The sequence below is a fragment of the Schistocerca nitens genome, chromosome 1 (assembly GCF_023898315.1).
Source record: "Schistocerca nitens isolate TAMUIC-IGC-003100 chromosome 1, iqSchNite1.1, whole genome shotgun sequence".
Lineage (NCBI taxonomy): Eukaryota > Metazoa > Arthropoda > Insecta > Orthoptera > Acrididae > Schistocerca > Schistocerca nitens.
This window is the reverse complement of record NC_064614.1, coordinates 1,121,790,163-1,121,811,223: the sequence shown is the minus strand read 5'-3', so window position 1 is coordinate 1,121,811,223 and position 21,061 is coordinate 1,121,790,163. Positions and strand designations below refer to the sequence as shown.

Here is a 21,061-nt window from a genome sequence, read left to right as displayed (position 1 = left end):
ATTGAGCATCCCAGAGGGGCCCAGAGAGCATCCCAGAGTGCCCCAGAGAGCTACAACACTAAGAAGAATCGCTTCTCGGCTTTTGGCAAGATCAAAGTTTGTAGTATTTGTGGCCCTTAAAAGGGTCGTTTATTGACAACTGCTTTCAATGATTATATAGAATAATTCCTTTTTAGGGTATTTGTTTCATTAGGGTAGATATCTTTTACCTCAATAGATTAAATTAATTTATTAATAATCATTACTACAAACTTTGATCTTGCCAAAAGCCGAGAAGCGATTCTTCTTAGTGTTGTAGCTCTCTGGGGCACTCTGGGATGCTCTCTGGGCCCCTCTGGGATGCTCAATAAATGTCGAGCACAGTCTCTGATTGGTTGTTATGATTTTGGCGCGCGATTCAAATTGCGTTGAAGCAACATGGTGCGAGGTTTAATTTTTCGGTAATGAAAGTTTCTTCTTCTTCCAGTTTGGGTAACGGATGGCTAACTGTAGCTTTCGTTGCTTGTAATAATGCAGGAAGAGCCGGTTTGGAATCCTTTGAAACTAGGGAAATCTTATATATATATATATATATATATATAAAATTAAAAAATCTACATACATACTTCGCAATCCACCATATGGTGCATGGTGGAGGGTACCTCATACCACAATAATTAACAAACTTTGAATGCAGAATGGTTGCTGGAGCTAGATGCATAGGACATCCATTTAGAAAATAATTGGAAAACTCAGTATTCCAAGATCCACAGTGTCAAGAGTGTGCCGAGAATACCATGTTTCGGGCATTAACTCCACCATGGACAATGCAGTGGTTGACGGCCTTCACTTAATAACTGCGAGCAGTGACATTTGCGTAGAGTTGTCAGTGCAAACAGACAAGCAACACAGCATGAAATAGCCAAAGAAATCGACGTAGGATGTACACTGAAAGTATCCGTTACGACAGTGAGGCAAAATATGGCATTCATTGGCTATGGCAACAGACGATTGCCAAGAGTGCCTTTGGTAACAGCACAACACCTGCAGCACCTCTCCTAGGCTCATGACTATGGTTTGGAGCTTCTATGACAGGGAAACAGTGGCTGGGTCAGGTGAATCCTGTTCCCAGTAGGTAAGATCAGATGGTAAGGTCCAAGTGTGGTGCAGACCCAATGAAGCTATAGACCCAAGTTGTCAAAAAGGCTCTGTGCAAGCTGGTGGTGGCTCCATAATGGTGTGGGCTGTGTTTACATGGAGTGGACTGGGTGCTCTGGTGCAACTGAAATGACTAGACTGACTAGAAATGGTTATGCGTGGCAACTTGGAGACCATTTTCAGTCATTCATGGGCATCATGTTCCCAAGGCAAAAGATGGTCTGACACAATATTAGGAGACAGCCGATGACTAGTCACCTCAGTGTACATGCCACTTGATGCTTGTTGCATCACACATTCATGTTGTTCTAATTTTAATGGCTAGCAGTGTAGATTCTTAATTTCTTTACCACAGCATGGAGCATCTTTGACTGGGCTGTATATATCCAGTATTGGAATCACTTCTTCTATGTATTCTATGATTCCAGGAAAGTGGAGTTAAATCGTATTTCTTGTAATATTAGATCAACCCTGCTTGTCTGTTTGTCTGAACTATTTCACATAATTTGCTTAAAAGGAAAGAGGAGGAATCAATGGACCTTGCTCTCTTTTTGAGCGCAGTTTATGACAAACTTCAATTCATCTGTGTAGATGCAAGCTTAATTTCTCTTCCAACATTTGACTTTTCTTTCCCACTCACCTAAATTAGCACTAGCTTGCCAGATCATTTCTGCTGTCTTTGACTTAAGTCTTGTCTCTTTATCTTGGTAATCTAATCGACCAAACAGCAAACCATCATATCCCATCTGTGCGAACATAGAAGCCATTTCACGTGAGTGACCAAATGGATCTATCTGCCATCCAGCTCGAGGTCTTCCACATTCCCCGAAAGTGTCATTGAGCTTCCTGTAACAATGTGGCAAACAATGCTCAGTTTGTAATGCCAAAAAATTCATGCTAAACATGAGGATACGAAATTTCAAATAAAATTTATGTTGGAAATGCACAAATGCTATTTTATGGTTGCAATATTTGTAGCAGAATTAGATTCTTAAACAATAAGGAGCAGTCAAATAACACCAAACAACTACCACAAAAGGAACATGGAAAGGTTCCTTTCAAAAGTATTCACCACACATGTTAACACATTCATGCCACTGGGACATGATACGATCAATTACTGTTTTGTAAAATGTGGTAAACCACTGAAGGATCCACGACTGCACCCACTCTTTCACATCCTAGTCGGACTGAAACTGACGTCCGTGTACATCTTTCTTTAGGTAACCAAAATGTGAAAATTGCATAGTGTTAGGTTTTCATTTGACTGCCCCTCATATAACAGGATCCTACTGATTATTTTCTTCCACTAGTGTTTACTGTGTAAGTTATGTGACACATATAAACATGTGAATACAGCATGTGGCATTTACCTCAATCCCCATGTAAACTGATCAATCGTGGACTGGTAATGTGTCCCAGCCTCATCATTCATGCTCCATGCACCTCCTGTAAATTCCAGTCTACCAGAACTAACAAGCCTTTTTACCTGGTGGCGAACAGAGTCATGTTGTTCTCTCCACCATTTCCAGAAAAAGGCTGTTTCAACATAAATAAACCTGCAAATATAAGGTAAGATGAGTATTTTGATGGTTATTTTGTGTAATACACAATATACATAGAAAATGAAAGTATTTAACAACAAAAAGCAGAATAATAGCATAAAATGTTCAAACAGAGAAAATGATAACAGACGATCTTGATTATTACAAAGTATTATTCCAAGTGAAAACAGAATCAAATCTAGCAAAATGCAATGATGCACGACAAATGGAATGAAATAATAAGCTAGCCATTAAATAATATTATTTCACATGGAAACAGAACCAAACCTAATAAAACAATGATGACAGAGAAATGAAATGAAATGAACAGATATCTGCAACATATATATCTACAACATATTCCTTACCCATCATCAGACCTGCCTGGATAGTTATGCATGTTAAATTCCATCTCAGTTACCCAGTTTGCAAACATTTAGAAAACTTTCATCAACTTGAGATCAAACACAACCCTGATGAGGCAAGAAATCTGTGACACATTTGTTCAAGATTGTTGCCATGAAAAATGACATTCTTGAATAACCTTCCAGTTGGTGACAACTTTACTTTTTTACAAATTGCAAATAAGAGATTTATATGTACATCATTAACAATGTTGTTATTTTTGCAGAATACATAACAGTTACAAAAAGGTAAAATGTGTATTGAAGGTAATGTATGTTACATTTATCACAATGAGTACATTGCAACAGAGCTAATAAAATAAGTAAATTCAGTTTTAAGTGTGATAAACGTTAATTTATCATTTTGTTTATTTATTTATCAACCAGTAGACACTCTGACCTGTGCAGATGGTTTCAGCACATAAATGTACATAATATAGAAATATATAAATATATGCAAATACACGTACAGAAATAGATACTTACCTTATTTATAATAGCAAAAATAATCAATTGTTGACAATATATTGTAATCGTTTGGAACAAAATTTATTCATCGAGCATTGACAGGAAATTACAGAGACAAAAAAGCTGTGACTTACCAAATGGGAAAGCACTGGTAGATAGACACAATAAAAAATACACAAACACACACACAAATATCAAGGTTTCGCACCCAAAGGTTGCTTCATCACGAAAGAGGGAAGGAGAGGGAAAGACGAAAGGATGTGGGTTTTAATGGAGAGGGTAAGGAGTCATTCCAATCCCGGGAGCAGAAAGACTTACCTTAGGGGGAAACAGGGACAGGTATACACTCGCAGGCGCGCGCACGCACGCACACACACACACAAACACACACACACACACACACACACACACACACACACACACACACACAGATATATCCATTCGCACATATACAGACACAAGCAGACACATGTAAAGGCAAAGAGTTTGGGCAGAGATGTCAGTCGAGGCGGAAGTACAGAGGCAAGGATGTTGTTGAGTGACTAGAGATGTACGAGGGGTGGCAACTTGAAATTAGTGGAGGTTGAGGCCAGGTGGGTAACGAGAAGAGAGGATATATTGAAGGGCAAGTTCCCACCTCCGGAGTTCCGATAGGTTGGTGTTAGTGTGAAGTATCCAGATAACCCGGACGGTGTAAAACTGTGCCAAGATGTGCTGGTCATGCACTAAGGCATGTTTAGCCACAGGGAGATCCTCATTACCAACAAACACTGTCTGCCTGTGTCCATTCATGCGAATGGACAGTTTGTTGCTGGTTATTCCCACATTGAAAGCTTCACAGTCTAGGCAGTGATACGACTTCCTCAAATCCTGCCCTGAAATGAGATCCATCCTTCATGAAATCCTCCCCACTCCACCAAGAGTGTATTTCCTCTGTCCACCTAACCTTCGTAACCTCTTGGTTCATCACTATGAAATCCCCAAACCACCCTCCCCACCCTCTGGCTCCTACCCTTGTAACCGCCCCCGGTGTTAAACCTGTCCCATGCACCCTCCCACCACCACATACTCCAGTCCTGTAATTTCGAAGGTGTACACGATCAAAGGCAGAACCACGTGTGAAAGCACCCACGTGATTTACCAACTGACCTACCTACACTGTGAAGCCTTCTATGTGGGAATGACCAGCAACAAACTGTCCATTCGCATGAATGGACACAGGCAGACAGTGTTTGTTGGTAATGAGGATCACCCTGTGGCTAAACATGCTTGGTGCACGACCAGCACATCTTGGCACAGTGTTACACCGTCCGGGTTATCTGGATACTTCCCACTGACACCAACCTATCAGAACTCCAGAGATGGGAACTTGCCCTTCGATATATCCTCTCTTCCCGTTACCCACCTGGCCTCAACCTCCGCTAATTTCAAGTTGCCGCCCCTCGTACATCACTTGTCACTCAACAACATCCTTGCCTCTGTACTTCCGCTCGACTGACATCTCTGCCCAAACTCTTTGCCTTTACATATGTCTGCTTGTGTCTGTATATGTGCGGATGGATATATATGTGTGTGTGTGTGTGTGTGTGTGTGTGTGGGTGGGTGTGGGTGTGTGGGTGTGCGCGCGAGTGTATACCTGTCCCTTTTTCCCCCCTAAGGTAAGTCTTTCTGCTCCCGGGATTGGAATGACTCCTTACCCTCTCCCTTAAAAACCACATCCTTTCGTCTTCCCCTCTCCTTCCCTCTTTCCTGATGAAGCAACCTTTGGTTGTGAAAGCTTGATATTTGTGTGTGTGTGTGTGTGTGTGTGTGTGTGTGTTTGTGTATTTTTTATTGTGTCTATCTACCAGTGCTTTCCCGTTTGGTAAGTCACAGCTTTTTTTAATATATTTTTCCCACGTGGAATATAAAGATGATGTGACTTACCGAACGAAAGTGCTGGCAGGTCGATAGACACACAAACAAACACACACACAAAATTCAAGCTTTCGCAACAAACTGTTGCCTCATCAGGAAAGAGGGAAGGAGAGGGAAAGACGAAAGGATGTGGGTTTTAAGGGAAGGGTAAGGAGTCATTCCAATCCCGGGAGCGGAAAGACTTACCTTACGGGGGAAAAAAGGACGGGTATACACTCACTCGCTCGCACACACACACACACACACACACATCCATCCACACATATACAGACACAAGCAGACATATTTAAAGACCAGAAAGAGAAAATAAGGTGACAGAAAAGATTTCGAAATGCAACAGTGACAATAACAAACGTAATTGTTTGGTTCAAATTACTGATATCAATATAATAGAGGGAAACATTCCACGTGGGAAAAACACATCCAAAAACAAAGATGATGCGACTCACCGAACGAAAGCGCTGGCAGGTCAATAGACACACAAACAAACACAAACACACACACAAAATTCAAGCCTTCGCAACAAACTGCCGCCCCACCAGGAAAGAGGGGAAGGAGAGGGAAAGACGAAAGGATGTGGGTTTTAAGGGAGAGGACAAGGAGTCATTCCAATCCCGGGAGCGGAAAGACCCACCTTAGGGGGGAAAAAGGACAGGTACACACTCGCGCACACACACACACACGTCCATCCACACATACACAGACACAAGCAGACACTATTTTATATATATAAAGAAACATTCCACATGGGTTGGTTGTGTTGGGGAAGGAGACCAGACAGCGAGGTCATCGGTCTCATCGGATTAGGGAAGGACAGTGAAGGAAGTCGGCCGTGCCCTTTGAAAGGAACCATCCCGGCATTTGCCTGGAGCGATTTAGGGAAATCACGGAAAACCTAAATCAGGATGGCCGGACGCGGGATTGAACCGTCGTCCTCCCGAATATTCCACATGGGAAAAACGTATTTAAAAAAGCTATTTTTTTTCAACCCTTCTGCCAGAAGAAGCAACCACTGGATTCAAACTCTTGCCTCCGTAAAACTGTTTTTTATGTGTGTGTTCTCCTCCCGCCACTTGGTGAATAGATTTTTTTTATCTATCCATTTAAATTATATACACATTATGTGCTTTACTATGTTTCATAGTTGTACATCACGATTCTGTTGCATTGTATTGTAAAATGCCTCTTAATAACAGCAGTTATAATGAGCATAATTGTCAACATAATTTACATATCCTTTCAGGTAATCCTTGACAGGATAAAAACAGTTTGGTAACATAATTTTAAAAAGAATTCCTAGAGGCATGCATTTCACTTTTATCTTTGATCTTGTGTATAATTTAATTCATTACACAGCACTCTATTTTGGGTTTGGTACTGTTTTTCCTACTGAGACATAAATGGTGTCTGCATCTGGTTCCACGTTCACGTAGAGGACCTGTTTGATGGGTGCTGGTCAGTGTCTCTTCATCTGGATCACTGTTTACATAATTTATTCACATAGAACAGCCAAAATCCTCTTGTATTTAAACAACTTAGTGCTGAGGGTTCTCTATTCACTTTTCATTATAAATCACACCAACCATTTTTTTAGCTTAAAGGTTGTTTGTATATTCGGCTCATTTGTTCCCCAGATTGTTATATCATAACTATTCATAAAAATAAACTTAAGCAAAATGTGTTGTTCTAGTGCACGAGCTACTATGCCCTGAATTTATTATTCTAAACACACAGCATGCTGAAGCTATTCGCTTCTCAAAGGCAATAATATGCTTAGTCTATCTTCCTTGTGAATTTATGAGGGGTGTGAGAAAAGTAATGAGACTGATATTTTATCCACCAAATTTTTTATTTTTTGCAAACAACAATATTGTCCGCTTCAAAGAAGTTCCTTTCACCAGCTATATACCTGAGGAGCCATCGTTCTCAGTCTTGGTAGCAGCACTGAAAGACTTCAACTGGTAGGACCTGTAACATGTCAGTCACATTCTTCTGAATGTTCTCCTGAGGCTCAAAATGATGTTCCTTTTAAGTCATTTTTCAATTTCAAGAAAAGAATAAAGTCCCAAGGGCTCAGATCAGTTGAACGGGGGCAGTGAAACAACAGGAATGCCTTTTGAGGTCAAACGTTCTGTAATGGAAGGGGCCATATGGCATGCACTGTCATGATGCCACATCCACTTGTCCACAATGTCTGATCCCACTCGATTCCCCTTTTCCTGAATCTCTCAAGGGCATCTTTGTAAACCACTTGGTTTACAGTTACTCCTGGAGGAACAAATTCTTTATGCATGATACCCCTATTGTCAAAAAAGGAAATCAGCACTGTTTTTATCTTCAATTTGCTCATTCGAGCTTTTTTCAGTCAAGAAGATATCTCACTATAACACTCCTTACTATGCGGCTTTGTCTCATGATTGTACTAAAAAAATCCATGATTCATCACCTGTGATCACATGACAAACATTTGTAGTCATTGGCAATCCTCTCATAATGAACAATGCACATTTCTTCAATTGTCCTTCTGATCAATTGTGAGATGTTTTGGCACCATTTTGGCACAAATCTTTCGCATGTGTTGGGGCTTAACAGGTCACCCTACATCCTTATTGTTAGATGTCAGTCTGATCTCACAAGAGCATGCACACATTTGACGTTTTCATCAGTTTTTGAAGTGAAGGTCTCCCCGAGTGAGGTTCATCTTCAACATGTTCTTGGCCTCGCAAGAAAAATACTTGTCCTCTTGGTAACGAATGTTCCCCATAGGGCTGCTTCAACTTTTGAAAGGTCACTCTCACAGTTTACCCAAGTTGAACATAATGCTACTCTAAACTCTGCTGTTCCGTTTTCGTAACACACAACAAAAACTAAACTTCACTGATGGAGCTTTCACAAATCACGTGATGGCTTTACGGAGGTGAAACTCAGACTGAGCATCTGGAAGGGACGAACACACCAGTCTATAAAAGTACAACAATACAGCATTGCCATATCATTCACACTGTTCTTAGGTCTCATTACTCTTCACATTGCATACATGCATACCTAGAAATTCTGTTCTTGATATGAGCTCATCTCTCACATTTTGAAACCTTGTTTGCCAAATTTTGCAATGTCCATACAACAAAATTAAATTTATTTCCACACAGAAACAATAATTACTTACTTTTTTGATGGATCACGGGCCAGAGCCTGAATCACCGAGTCTAATATATACTGAACACCAGCCTTCTGTGTCATAGAACGGCCTATGGAAGAAAACAGTTTATGTAAGACAAGAACTGCAAGGCCAATAACAAGGATGATAATTTTATACAACATACAATAAACAAACATTTTAAGGAGCCATCTTTCGCACTTTTACATTCAACTACAAGGCTGTTTTAGAGAAAACAGGCTGCAGATCAAATGTGCCCTTGCAGATTAAACAAAAAATAAAATTATTTTCAAAAATGATACACAAATGTGCAATAGGTAAAATAGGGAAAATCAACCACTTACCTCTAGCGGATCAATGAGTGGAGCACAGAAATATGTAACAGAAAGCAGCATTCACACTAGCTTTCAGCAATAGCTCTTTTTCTAGCAATAGTACACACATTGCCACAGGAGTGTGTGTTATGGTGTCTCTGTGTCTTGTATGTGAATACGTATACTGTTGCCAGAAAAAGAGCAAGTGTCTGGAAGCTAGTGTGAATGCTGATTTCAGTTAAGTGTTTCTGTGCTCCATACATTATCCACTATAAGTGAATGGTTACCTTTCCCTTATTTTACATATTGCTCCATCCAGGAAGTTTCATTATTGTTACACAAATATGTCACACACAGAGAAATAAAAGTATAGTTATGTCCCATAATTTTCGTTAAAAATATTTACCTCAATAAAATTACACTAAGAAACAATTTTATTTATTTATAATCCATCTTTATATTCATCACACACACACACACACACACACACACAAATTTAGTACTGAAGACCATAGTTAGGAACCCCACCCATGACGGAAATATATTTGATCTAATGGCAACAAATAGATCTGACCTCTTCAAGGATTCCCACATCAAAACTGGCATCAGTGACCATGACGCGGTTGTGGCAACAATGATTACCAAAGTACGAAAGTCAATTCAACAAGTAGAAAGATATATATACTCAGCAATCGAGATAAAAAATCAGTGGTGTCATATGTCAATGAAGAACTTGAACCTTTCACCACAGGGCAGGAGCATGTGGAGAAACTCTTGTTCAAGTTTAAAGGTAGTGTCAAATAAACTTTTAAGAGAATAGATGACCACGCATTGGATTGATATGTACCCAGTAGAACAGTTCATAATAGGAGGGAACCTCCATGGTATACAGTCACTGTAAAGAAACTTCTAAAAACCAGAGATTGCTGCACAAGAAGTGTAATATAAAGTGTAGGGCTACAGATAGAAAGATGCTGAATGAAATGCATTTGGCTGTTGAGAGAGCAATGAGTGATGTCTTCAGTGACTATCATAGCAGAATATTGTCAAATGACATTTCACAAAATCTAAAGAAATTCTGGTTATATGTAAAGGCTGTTAGTGGCACCATAGTTAGTGCCCAGTTCCTAGGGAATGAGACAGGAACTGAGATTGAGGGTAGGAAAACAAAAGCTGGAATGCGTAACTCCATTTTCAAATGTTTCTTTACAAAAGGAAACCTGGGACAACTGTCCCAATTTAATCCTCATACCACAGTAAAGGTGAATGGAATACGTATTAGTGTCAGTGGTGTTGAGAAACAGCTGGCATCATTAATATTAAAAAAGCTTCAGGGCCTGATTGAATTCCTGTCAGATTCTATACAGCATTTGCGGCCAAGTTAGCCCTTCTTCTATTTATAATAGATCATAGATCCCTTGAAAAAAACTGTGTCCAGTTCTTGGATAAAAGGCACAGGTCACACCTGTCTACAAAAAATGTAGTAGAAGTGATCCACAAAACTGCTGTTCAATATCCTTGACATACATCTGTTGCAAAATTAATTTTGAAAACATCGATCACGTGAAACCCAACTCGCACTTTTCTGACATGACATACTACAAGCTTTTACTCAATGCAACCGAATAGATGCAATGTTTCTTGATTTCTGAAAAGCATTTGAGTCAGTACCACACCTACACTTATTGTCAGAAGTACGATCACATGGGGGTATCAAGTGAAATTTGTGACTGGATTGAGGACTTTTTGGTAGTGAGGACACAGCATGTTATCTTGGATGGAGAGTACTTATCAGGTGTGGCCCAGGGAAGTGTGTTGGGACCCTTGCTGTTCATGTTGTATATTAATGACCTTGCAGACAATATTAATAGTAACATGAGGCTTTTTGCAGATTATGTAGTTACCTATAATGAAATACTATCTGAGAAAAGCTGCATAAATGTTCAATCAGGTCTTGATGAGATTTCTACGTGGTAAAAATATTGGCAACTTGCTCTACATGTTCAAAAATGTAAAATTTTGCACTTCACTTCACGAAATGAAATAATGTAGTATCCTATAATATCAATGAGTCACTACTGAGTCGGCCAGCTCATACAAATACTTGGAGGTAACACTTTTTAGGGATATGAAATGAAATGATCATATAGGTTCAGTTGTGGTTAAACCAGGTGATAGACTTTGGTTTATTGGTAGAATACTGGGGAAGTGCAATCAATGTACAAAAGAGATTGCTTACAAATCAGTCATGCAACCCAACCTAGAATATTGAAGTACCAAATTGGATTAACAGGGGATATTGCACATATACTGAGAAGGGCAGCATGAATGGTCACAAGTTTGTTTAATCCATGGAAGAGTGTCAGAGGGATGCTGAAGGAACTGAATTGGCAGACTCTTGAAAGCATACGTAAAATATCCCGAGAAGGTCTATTAACATTCAAGAAATATCTTTAAATGAGTACTCTATGTATATACAACAACCCCTACATATTGCTCACATAGGTATTTCAAGGATAAGATCAGAATAATTACTGCGCACACAGAGGCATTCAAACAATCATTCTTCCCACGCTCCTTATGTGAATGGAACATAGTGAAACCCTAATAACTGGTACATTGGGATGTACCCTCTGCCATGCACCTCATGGTGTTTACAGAGTGTAGATGTAGATCTTTAGGACACCTTCTGAATTTCTCTACTAAATACAACGCCTTTCCTCCGAGTCATTTTCAGTAGGTGCTGTTTCTGAATGTACTCATTTATACATCATGTGACAGCTGTCAAAATGTTAAATATGAGAGTTGGAACTTAAATAGTGGCAACTATTTATTCACAACCGATACAAAAAAGTTACGTGTTTGCACCTGTTACTGTCCTTCAAAGTAGTCACCAGCATTGTGTAGAACCAGTTATCAGTGACATAAAAGGTGTAGTATACTGTTAGCAAAGCCTGTTCTGTTGATAGTGCGAATGGAGCAGTCTATTACCTGTTGAATCTCTGGAACAGTTCTGAAGCAAATGCCACAAAGTGGTTCCGTCATCTTCGGAATCAAATCAAAGTCACAAGGACTTAAGTCTGGGGAATATGGTGGATGGTACAGTACTTCCCAGTCCCATTGACTGAACAGAGCAGCCACAGCTTGTGCTTATGCGCCTGCACATTGTCATGCAAAATGACGGGTGGTTGCACAGAAAGTGTCACCGCTTTTTTTGCAAAGCTGGTCACAGGTGATGCTCCAAAAATGAACAGTAATACTGTGCACTGATGGTCTGCAGGGGAGGAATGTAACGCACTAGGATAACACCATCACACTTGTACACAAGAATCGCCATAACTTTCACCATACTGGGGCTCTGATGCACTTTCGACTTTTGCAGCGATCCATAATGACACCATTTGTTAGATTGGCGTTTTAGTTTTGGCTTGTACGATGTGGCCCATGTCTCATCCAGTGTTACGATACGGTGTAGGAAAGCCTCTCCTCCATGTTCATAGCACTCCAAGTGCGTCTGAGCAGCATCGTAACACGTCCATTTCTGCATCTCCGTCAAGTCATGCGGAACACATCGTGATGCAATTTTTCCATGACCAGGCGTTCCTTCTCGATGCAAAGTACAGTTGTATGCGCTAATCTGGTTTTGTGGGTGATCTCACAAATTGTATGGCGCCAATCACAGTCCACTAATGCAGCAACAGCATGCACTTCTTCTTCAGAGACACTACGATGACCTGCCTGCTGCATTTCCACCACAGTTTGCCGACCTTCATTGAAGGCATTCACCCAATGTGCCACTTGGCAATGCCGATTCCCCGCATGCCTCCTGGAGACCTTGATGACACTGTTGGGCTGTACGACCTATGGCACATTCAATCTTGATCCAACTCTGTTGTTCCTGTTTCGAATACATAGTGACACCATTATGTTAGACTGCTCACTCACAATTGACTGTGCTCCCCTCGATTGTGCACATGCTGGTGACGTGGGAGGGGCGAGTCCATTTGTTCGGAGGTAAGGTAGGTATGTCAACAACGTGTGCAAACAGCAACAATAGAAGATTCGATTGGATACTGTCTCCACAGCAGTGTTGCCACTATTTAAGTTCCAACCCTCGTAGTAGTAAATCAAAGTGTGTGTGTGTGTGTGTGTGTGTGTGTGTGTGGCATGGAGGGAGGGGGGGGGGGGGGGGGGCACTCGCATGCGCAGTTTTAAAATCCAATAGCTGCGGTGTCAATAAGCTGTTTTTGGCATTTGTCATGATGAATAGTCTGCTGCAGTTTATGGGTCTCATAGTAGTTTTCTGTAGAACATATTAAGCAATTTAGAATACAGAGGAATATAACTGTTGGAATTTTTTGGGTTCTGTGACTAATTCTGTAAAAATGGAACCCTTTTAGAAACACTTTGTTGTCCATCTATCTGATTACTGAAAACCCTTTTTCCCAGGAAAAGGCACAGGTATCAAGTTCAAATTTATGTCACTAAGCTCTACGGTCCCTTGGCTGTGCAAAAATTTTAAGCTTATATGCCTGTTAAATCACAAGATACGGCCATATATGTTACATATTTTGATACTTGAAAACACTCAACCAGTGGCCTAGAATCACAAAATATAGCAAGAAGCAAGGCTTCGCAGTACAAGTGAAGCAAAAATCTGAAAATTGTTAAATTTTAAATGCATCACATAAAAAATATCTTTTTGCCATAAGAAAATTAATGCATTCACCATTTGTCAAAAGCATAATGGACAAACATTACTGCATTACACTCATGTTGCAGTAAGTAAAAAAAATATTTAATTAAATATTTTATTAAATCTTCAACATCTACATATACAACTAAAGACCCCCCTTCCCCCCCCCCCCCTCTCCTCCCTCTATGTGTCCGGGCTAATCTGAGAAACTACAGTAGAGATTCTGACAAAGTCTTCGATTTCCCCAGGACAGATATATTGCCAATTTCTGCATTGAAAACAGGTAAAAACAGTTGAGATGCTGAGATTCTGTATATAACCCATCCATACTGTGAATCTAGGTTCTCAATGACACATACACAAAAAATAAGTTTGCACAGAACCCTCAGCGCGCAAATCCTACTCGCTTGTAGCCAATTTTTAGTTTTTTGATATATGTGTGACTGTGCCTCTTTACTGTTTACTCTACAAATTCAGCTAATTTTTTATCTCAAATAATTCTATTTTCTGCAAAGGAATTGTGCATGATAGAATATTTTCTATGTCAACAAATCACATAGAATTTTATTTGTAAACATGTTAACAAATTTGTAACTGCAAGCAGTACTCTACTACTTTTCAAAGGATCTGTACAAAAGAGACTGGGCAGCGCCTGTTACAATATGATACATTATCTGTTTGGTTTAAAGGCATAGCAATTCTAATTTTTAAGGGTGAAGGGAAACAGTCACTTCTAACTATCCACATAATCATCAGGCACAGCAGATGTGCTATTATATTCACTGTTTTTAATCACAAAACTGGAGAGAGAGACCATAAAATTTCATGTCCTCTTGTTTTGAGTGATTTTAGTTTGATACAGCTATGATAATGACATAATCTCTTTCTATCAAAACGTAGAAAATGTGTATTCAAAACGACTCAGGAAGCTGTTGGAATAATTTTAGTTTTGGGTATTTGTCTTGCTGTTGGATGGATAGTCTATTTCTGCTCTGTAGTTGTTTTTGAGCCTTATGCAGCTCATTTTCTCTGGAACACATATACTGGAGTTCTGAGCCTCTGTAGTTCAGGTGTGGAACATTTATGCACAGGAGTGAGATCATGTTTTCCAGCAGTTTTTTTTTTTAATAATACTTTTTTGGTATATCTGGGAGTGCATCCTCAAGAAGGGCATTTTCAATGACACTATTCCATGCTAGCGTCTTAAACTGACCTGTAATTATCAGTGTCATCATTTCATTACAATACAGATATTTTAGTTTTTCTTTTTTTAACCTCATACCCTTATAATCTGATTTAAAAAATTAACACACATCCTAAACAACCTAAGACCTTACTGATTTGCTGAATATTGGTAACAATGTTATCAAGACAGGAAGGTTGTCTACTAGAATTTTCATTAATACAAGTCATATGTCTTTCCGTATGAGGTAAATTAAGTTGTCTGCATGCCTTCAGCCAGGTGTCAATAGCGATGTCAAAAAAATCCAATAGTTAGACAATTTTTTTTCTTTTTTTTTCCTTTTTTTCCAAAATGTAAAATCACTTTTACCTTGAGATCAATGAAAATGCTTCATAACTGCCTTGGTGAACAGCATACAGGTATAATTATAAATTATAATGTGGGGAGTAATACCATAGCTGCTTGCAGTGCATTTTATATTTATTTATTTATCAGTTTCCTTGGAACTATGTGACCCAAAGTTATTTGTTGATTACAAAATTTATGAACAAAGAATTAATTAAACACAAGAATGAATGTATAGGAATAAAGAACGCATTGCAGAGAAAATTCTCAACTACCAAGAGGAACTTTTGTACAGTATACAAGTGTGCCAACAGGAAATCTTTCCACTTGGATCTGAATACTTGGGGTTTAGCACTCTGTATTTTCAGTTCTGCTGGAAGCCTGTTGAAAATGAAACCAGCGAAACAGCACAAACTTTTCCATACAGTGCTTAAGGAAGCGTGATTCAAGTGCATATTGTTTTTCCCCCTAGTGTTCAATGAATGAATGTTGGAATTCTTCCTCTGCTGTCCCCATACATATATAACTGCAAGATACCGGAACAACAGCATACACAAAATTCATGAACTCACACCTCACATAAGACTGATTGCCCATTTCTGGGTTACGAATATTCTAGGTGAGCACAGAGTTGCCCAAAAATATAATGCTGCATATGATAATAAGAGTGAAAGTGAGCAAAGTAGACAAGCCTCTATGTTAATTGTGAGAGACAATTTCTGCACAAGAAACTGAACTTTAAACTGAGTGGAGCCGTGTACACTAGAAAATGGGATATAAGGGGAGAAATCTGAACATTTCTGACACATTCTTCAATTCGAGTTCAGGGGTGATAGCAATGGAAGCAGTCAGAAACATTTGTGCCACATACGGGGATAATGCCATTGGATGGAGCACAGCAAGAAAATGGTTTTCTTGTTTTAAGGAGGATCGTTTTTGCTGTGTTGGCAGAAGAGCCAACACCGTGTTGCTAGAGGAGGCCGAAATGCACACGTTTAATTACACGCAGACTGGCGTGAGGTCTGGAACAGTTAAGGGAATTTTTAGTAGCAAATAAAGTACGTAGTTGATGTAATACTTAACTTTAATCCATAACTGTAGAACATCGGTCTGATGGTACAGTAATAAGAAGCTCAATATAAATTGGTAATGGCGCCTTGCTAGCTCGTAGCAAATGACGTAGCTGAAGGCTATGCTAACTATTGTCTCGGCAAATGAGAGCGTATTTGTCAGTGTAGCATCGCTAGCAAAGTCGGCTGTACAACAGGGGCGAGTGCTAGGAAGTCTCTCTAGACCTGCCGTGTGGTGGCGCTCGGTCTGCAATCACTGACAGTGGCGACACGCGGGTCCGACGTATACTAGCGGACCGCGGCCGATTTAAAGGCTACCACCTAGCAAGTGTGGTGTCTGACGGTGACACCACAGTTTTGACATAGTGACTCTCTTCGTTCAGGAAGACCTTCTGGCTTTGATGGAGATATTTAAATGCATTAATCCACAATGATCCACATCAGGGTACTCAAGGACTGGCAAATGTGGAACTGTGTTCATTCTGCCATTGTGCGACACTTGCATGCAATCAGAAAGGTTCAAAAATCAGGTGCACAGGTACCACATGCTCTGAGCCAAAAACACAAATGTCAGCACGTAACCACATGTGCATCTCTGCTTGTCATCAATTGACTTGTGAACAACACAAGCCATTCCTATCTTGTATCATTACTGGTGACAAGAAATTGTGTCTTTATGCTAACATAAGGAAAGAAAGGGAGACCAAACAAAGCAACAACTCCCCATACAGAGACCTGCATACACCCACAAAAAATAATGTTATGAATCTATGCATCACTGCTGATATTTACTGTTAGCAACTGAGACGCCTTGCAGATGCAATCCAAGAACAATGACCAGGACGACCGTGTCAAAACTGAGACGCCTTGCAGATGCAATCCAAGAACAATGACCAGGACGACCGTGTCAAGTGATACTACTCCACGATAATGCCCACCCGCTTTCTGCTAAACCAACAAAAAGCACTACACATGTATTGAGTTGGGAAGTCATTCCACACCCACCTTATTCACCTGATCTTGCACCCACAGGTTTTCACCTTTCCCACGCTCTATCGAACAACCTACAAGGAATTTCCATTCGAGATGAAAACACACTCCTAATATGGCTCGAGGAGTTCTTCGCCTCAAAACCATGTGACTTCTACAGTTGCACAATCAGAAAGTTATCCCAAGCATCAGCAGATTGTTGTAAATAATGACGAAGAATATATTATTGACGAGTCTCTGTTATGTGCCTCTGTCGTGTTTATTAAACTTACATAAAAATGCTAAAAACGTTTCTGGCAGCATATTATGTGTACTGAGGTGTGCTCATATTCATTAGTTTCTCAAAAGATTTTGAAAACACTGGTAGCAAATAAAAAAGACCAGTAATTCTCTACATTATCTCTTTCACCTTTTTTATAATGTGGTTTTTCTAACGAGTATTCCAATTTGTCAGAAAACTGAAGCACATCTGAAAGACTCCTTGCACAGGTGAGCAGTACAGAACTAATGTATGTTACATAGTCTTCATAATCCTACCTGAAATTTTATCATTCCCTTTGGGTTGAACTGAAACGTTAAAAGGACCAAACTACCAGGTCTCAGCCTCTACATCCTATATGCTTCAAGCTGTGAAAAGCTATTGGAGAGGAAAGATACAGAAGACAAATCCTGAGAAACCTGAATGTAACTAAGAATCAATTATACCAAAAGAGAGAAGCAAGTATAGAAGTGAGAGAGGGGTGTAAGAAGGTGAAGGTGGGTAAGTTGCCATTCAGAAAGCAGCTCGAAGCCACCAGGACATGTTAATGCAACGGTAGATGCACCCTCTGCATCCTGCCAGTTTTCCTCACCCTCTAATACCACAAGAAAAACTTGCAACACAGACAAGCTGATAAAATCTCAGGAAAGAGATCAATGATGATGAGACAGTAAACCAATGACAAAATAAAAAAATAAGAATAATTTAAAAAGATGAAAGGGCAGGAGCCAGGTCAGACAATCAAGCAAGGGCAGCCAATGGTACTGTGTTTTGGAGCTGGCTATGGACCCCTTCAATCCCTGAAATGGTTGGCAAGGCCAATGTGACCTATCCCACAAAGAGGAGTAGAAAGCACCTTCAAAGGTAAAACATTAAACCAGATTAGCTGCATTGGTGTAGTCCAGTAGTCCACTAGCACCAGAGGCAGTGTGCCAGCAAGCTTAAGGTTTCACTGAGAGGTTGCCAAATTAGGGCTGTCCTGTAGGATGTGGGCCACCATTAGATAGACACCACACTGACAGTGGGATGGATCCTCACATCATAACATATTGCTAAGATTTTTATTTTGTTTTGCTTTAGGGCAAAAAACAACTGGGGTCATACGCGCCCTAGTCAAACTATAGATCACGAACAAAAGGAGGAGTTAAACGACTATACATCAGTCCCAATGGACAGAATAGGAGACAGCTAAAAACCGGCATGTCGAAAAAGGGCTAAAAAAACACCTTCCAGAAATGGAGGGCCAAAACTAAAAATTAAATGGCCTGTGCCATATTGCTCCGGTGGATAAAAAGTAAAACGCGGTCGACAGCCCACGCGCCATTCACTAAACCGGCTGATCAAACAGATGGAAAACCCAAGCTGGAACTTAAATTGTTGGAAGTGGCAGACCATTAAAATTTGGGCGCAATGTGTACAAAGTGGTGGGGTAGCACCACTTAGCAAATGACAATGGCTAAAAAGGCAGTGCCCAATACGCAGACGAGTTAAAATAATCTCCTCCCAGTGGGAGGGCCGAGAGGAGGTCGTCCAAGGCACTGGGAGAGGCTTAATAAGCCGAAGCTTATTCCCGTGAAGAGAGGACCATTGGCAGTGCCAAAGGGACACCACCTCCTGACAGACGGCAACGCAGAGATCATCGGATGGAATATAGGTACTCGCGGGCTGAGGTACGAGAACTGCAGCCTTGGCAGCAGTGTCAGCAGCCTTGTTTCCTGGTGGACAAACATGACCAGGGACCCACAGAAACATGACACTGGCTCCATGAAGAGTGAGCAAGTGACAGTTTTCCTGGACCCGCTGCAATAAGGGATGAGCTGTGTACAGCGCACATAGACTCTGGAGGGCAGTGAGTCAGTCTGAGCAGAGGACACAACTGGAAAGACTGTACTGCCGGATGTACTCCGTGACCTGATACAAGGCGAAGAGCTCAGCTGTAAATACCGATGAGTGTGCCGGAAGTTGATATCGAAAGACACGGGTGCAAATGACAAAGGCACACCCGACCTCACGGTCAGTCCGAAAGCCATCAGTGTAGACAAAGGTACTATTGCGAAGTTCCACGCGAAGGTCGTGAAACTGGACATGATAGACCGAGGCTGGTGTAGTGTCCTTAGGAAGTGAATGAAGGCCAAGGTTAACATGGGCTGCTTCACAATGCCGAGGTGGTGAAGGGTTCACACACACTGGGAGTGTTGCAGGTAGTGTGAAGTTAACCCATCATAGCAAGTGGTGAAAGCGGACTCCAGGACGTAACAGAAGAGGGACAAGCCCATACTGACAGTCAAAGGAATCATCAAAGATGGAGGCATAGGAGGGGTGGCCATGCATGGAAGACAAACAGCATGCACACCTGCTGAGGAGAAAGTAATGGAGGCAGGACAGTGGTAGTTCAGCCGCTTCAGCATACAGACTCTCAACCGTGCTGGTGTAAAAAGCACCCCTAGCCAAATGGATGCCATGATGGTGGATAGTGTTGAGACAGCGTATAAGAGGGATGGACATGCAGACACATAAACAAAGCACCCATAGTCTAGTTTCGAACAGACAGGGGACCGGTACAAATGGAGGAGAGTGGCTCAATCAGCACCCCAGGTAGTGCCATTGAAGACATGTAGGAGACTGAGGGACCGCATACAGCGGGCTGCCTGGTAAGACACATGGGAGGACCAAGAGAGTTTCCTATCGAGCAGGAGCACCAGAAATCTCATAGTTTCAATGAATGGAAACCCGCCAAAGATGAAGATATGCTGGGAGAAACCATGTGCGCCACCAGAAATTCATACGGACAGTTTTGTCAGGGGAAAAGCGAAAGCCATTGTCAATGCTCCAGGAGTAAAGATGATCAAGATAGCATTGCAGACGTTGCTCAGTAAGACAGGTCCAAATACAATAGATGGCAAAATCTACAAAAACAGAGCCAGAGATGCCCAGTGGGAGACAGGCCATTATAGGGTTAATGGCGATAGCAAAGAAGATGACGCTCACGACAGAACCCTGAGGCACACCATTTGAAAACTCGGTCTTGTAAAAATGCTCAAAGAAAACAGGACAGGTGCCCACAGAAGCCCCATGTGTAACGAGTACAAAGGATACCTGTTCTCCAGCAGGTGTTTTAGGCCTTCTCCAAGTCAAAAAACATGGCCATAGTCTGGGATTTCCACAGAAAACCATTCATGACATGTGTGGACAAAGTAATGAGATGGTCAAGTGCAGAACACATTGCTCTAAATCCACACTGTGCATTCGTTAGTAAATGTCGAGACTCGAGCCACCACACCAGCAGGGCTTGAATCATACGTTCCATTACCATGCAAACACTGCTGGTAAGAAAGATGGGGTGGTAGCTAGAAGGAAGGTTTTTGTCCTTATCGGGCTTAGGTATGGGTAGGACGGTGGCTTCATGCCAGCATCCAGGAAATGTGCCCTCTGCTCAGATGCAGTTATACATGTTAAGCAGATAGTGCTTGCCCACAAGAGAAAGGTGCTGCAACATCTGAATGTGGATGACGTCTGGCCCTGGGGCGGAGGATCGGGATGAACTGAGAGCACGATCTAGCTCCCTCATAGTAAAGGT

General features: G+C 41.0%; 1 protein-coding gene across 2 annotated transcripts in view; it reads right to left on the bottom strand.

Moving 5' to 3' along the window:
• LOC126199174 (lysosomal alpha-mannosidase-like) overlaps positions 1 to 21,061 on the bottom strand; it is a 152,897-nt gene that overhangs the window by 81,607 nt on the left and 50,229 nt on the right. For both annotated transcript variants that reach the window (XM_049935946.1, XM_049935954.1), the window contains exons 3-5: positions 8,637 to 8,718; positions 2,511 to 2,696; positions 1,778 to 1,983 (exon numbers count right to left, since the gene is read on the bottom strand). In XM_049935946.1, coding sequence (XP_049791903.1) covers positions 1,778 to 1,983; positions 2,511 to 2,696; positions 8,637 to 8,718 — 474 coding nt within the window. The remainder of the gene's footprint in view (positions 1 to 1,777; positions 1,984 to 2,510; positions 2,697 to 8,636; positions 8,719 to 21,061) is intronic.